Source organism: Osmia bicornis, chromosome 3, assembly GCF_907164935.1.
Source record: "Osmia bicornis bicornis chromosome 3, iOsmBic2.1, whole genome shotgun sequence".
Lineage (NCBI taxonomy): Eukaryota > Metazoa > Arthropoda > Insecta > Hymenoptera > Megachilidae > Osmia > Osmia bicornis.
In genome coordinates, this window is record NC_060218.1 from 1303203 (window position 1) to 1306096 (window position 2894).

Genomic DNA, 2894 nt, shown 5'->3' on the forward strand with positions numbered 1-2894 from the left:
CATTATTTAAAATTTTTAAGATTCTAAAATTCCGAAACTTTTAAGCGACCTGGCTCACCCCAGAAAAAATCCTAATTACTCCAATGAATAAATATTTAAAAAATGGATGTTAGGATTTACCATAGTAGATTATAAAATTGATCAATTTTGTCTGATGGAATTAGAAACTTGTGTTATGACCATAAAATAAGATAAACAATGTTTGTCAAATATAATTAAACATTTGTTTAAACTTATATTATCATTAGATTGTCTTCTTATAAAACATTATAAAACAATATAAAAAATTTGTTAATAACTGAAAAGCAATTTATTTTTATCACAATAATTTAAAATAATATGATCTAATTAAAGTAATATACTCTATTATAACTGCAAATAGTTTAATAAAAACTCGATAATGAGTTCATAATATGCGTGACTTGTATCTCTGAATAGAAATGCCCAAATATTACTCAAAAACACCCTGGGCATATTCTTTTAGTGCATCCTGCGCATAAAGGTTTTTTGCATATTTCACAATAGGTGCCAGTTTTTCTATCACTTCCACGTGGACACGATTGACACCTTCTTCGTTTTCCTATCCAGTCAACGGGTTCGTCTCGTGCTTCGTTACGAGGATTACAAACACCGGTTAATTTCACAATTGTATGCCTTAATTCACGAGGTAGTTCCTTTTCTAAGCTCCTTCTTTTAAGTTCTGATTGGATCAGAGACTTGCCTAAGGATATAATAAAATCACGTCTCGTGATTTGTTCTGAATTCTCTTTATTCGTTTGAAGTATGTAAGCATTGAATGCTGCAATATCCATGATGGCAAAAAACATCACCATGGGCCACCACTTTGTACTTTGTGCTGTGGAATATTTTGATATGTCCTGCTCTAGTTTATCCACTGTGTCCTTTGTCATGTTATAAAAGCGAAGTATTTCAGGTTTCCCACTTTCGTTATCAATGCTCTTTGTATGGTGCTTCGTAGAAATTAAAATTATTGATTTATTTTTTTTAGGAGTATAGGAGACGAGGGTGGCGTGTTCGTTGAATCCAAAAACAGATGATCCGATAACTTTCTTCTTATGCGGAAGAAACTGTGGAGGAATTTGCTTCTTATCTTTTTTCATTGTTCCCACATATGTAACACCCCTATTTCTCAGTTCATCTGCAAGCTCTATAGATGAAAACCAGTTATTTCCTGTTACATTTCTGTTCGTTTTTTCTATCGGATGTACAAGTTTTAGAGCATGTTGCGCAGGCACGGAAAAATTTTTCTTCCTTTTTAAAACGTCCTCCTTTCCTGTATATACATGAGCATTGATTAAATAATGGGTTTTTGCATCTGCTAAAATCATTATCCTTATACCATATTTATTTAACTTGGATGGTAAGTACATTTTAAAGGGACATTTGCCTTCAAAAGCTATCAACATTTCGTCGATCGTTAGGTACTCGCTAGAACTATAATTCGCTTGACAATTGAGAATAAATTGCTCAAAAAATTCGGATATTGCTGTAAACTTGTTTGTTCTCTTTCGTTCTTCTCTCGTTTTTTTATCATCAAATCTGAGACAAGAAAGTAAAAATAGTAACCTTTTCAAAGTCATTGTTGCTGGAAATATATCTCTCCCTGTCCCATCGTTAGCATATAAATCCTCCAAGCTTTCATGTACAGTTTTGAAAACACCTGCTAAGTATAAAAGACCCAGAACTGCTCTTACCTCTTGGTAATTAGTCTCACTTAAAAAGGAGGCTTCATTGGGGCACAAATATTTACCCTTTCTTCTATCTATTTCCTGATTAGTATACTTCACAATAACATAAAGTGTTTCATCTGTGAAGAGGCAACGCCAAGCAAGTTCTGGATTAAGAACAGTATGTGCTTTTGCAAGTCCACAAACCTCAGGTGAATAACTAATTGTACTATGTTTTAAATTGCATTCTTCTTTAACAGGTTTATTGTTCCACTTGTGTTTGTTTTTACCAAATGTACACAGTGTGTCATTGTCATTATTGATACTTTCATTGTCCGAACTAGCACTTTGTTCACTGTTGCTATCATATTCACTTTCAATAGCAAATTCTTGATCAACTTCTGTTTCATCCTCATCGTCACTTGATTCATATAAGATTTCAACAATTGGTTCTATGTTTAATTCTTCAAACATATTTCACCTAGAATGAAATGTTCAATCATGACACGTTTGTTTAATGTTAATGATAGTTATTAAAAGAACCAAACTTACTGAATATATGACAGTGACAAAACAAAAGAAAATATTAATATTATATAAGAATACAATGTATTTGTATATTGTTAAATGTTCATAACATGTGCAGCTCTTGCTCAATAGCTGATATCATTAATAAATTGTCTAACTTTTAAGATTAAGCTGGGTCATTTTGACCCCACCCTACCATTTGAGGTGAAGTAAATCATTGGTGACCATGTGTTATTAAAAAATATCCCTAGAATAATTGATTTGTAAAAGAACTACGAAAATTAATATGTTAAGTAATAATTAACAATATAAAATAACATTACTTGTTACGAATATATGTTTATATCATAAAGAAAAGCATAATTTTATAGTGACAGTAATTACTAAAATGATGTACAAGGAATATATGAATTATTGAACGCCCATGTTATTACATTTATGTACAAAATTACATAAAAGCTTTAACAAATTTCTGAAAGCAATTATCAATCATTCTGTATAAACTCTCAAATGGTAAAGTCACTAAATATATAACATGTGGAGGGACTTCGGAAACTAGCGCCACGTGCAGTCAATAACACAGTCAATAACTCAATTTTCCAAATTTTCGAGACATCAACTATAGTATCCCTGTGGCTCGGGGATTAGAATACGGCCACGGTAATCCCTGCCTGTCGT

The 2894-nt window shown here is 32.0% G+C and overlaps 1 protein-coding gene across 1 annotated transcript; it reads right to left on the reverse strand.

Annotated features, from left to right (window-relative positions):
• Positions 1 to 201: 201 nt before the first annotated feature.
• On the reverse strand, positions 202 to 2741 carry LOC114872657 (piggyBac transposable element-derived protein 3). The gene is made up of 3 exons (XM_029180087.2): positions 2540 to 2741; positions 2241 to 2463; positions 202 to 2169 (listed from the first exon to the last, which is right to left on the reverse strand). The coding sequence occupies exon 3, from the start codon at positions 2160 to 2162 to the stop codon at positions 456 to 458; it is 1707 nt and encodes a 568-aa protein (XP_029035920.1). The 5' UTR covers positions 2163 to 2169; positions 2241 to 2463; positions 2540 to 2741; the 3' UTR covers positions 202 to 455.
• Between the last annotated feature and the right edge of the window lie 153 nt (positions 2742 to 2894).

Bases quoted from the DNA above. Each gene is read 5' to 3' on its own strand.
- LOC114872657 (XM_029180087.2), bottom strand. From the start codon at position 2,162: ATGTTTGAAGAATTAAACATAGAACCAATTGTTGAAATCTTATATGAA.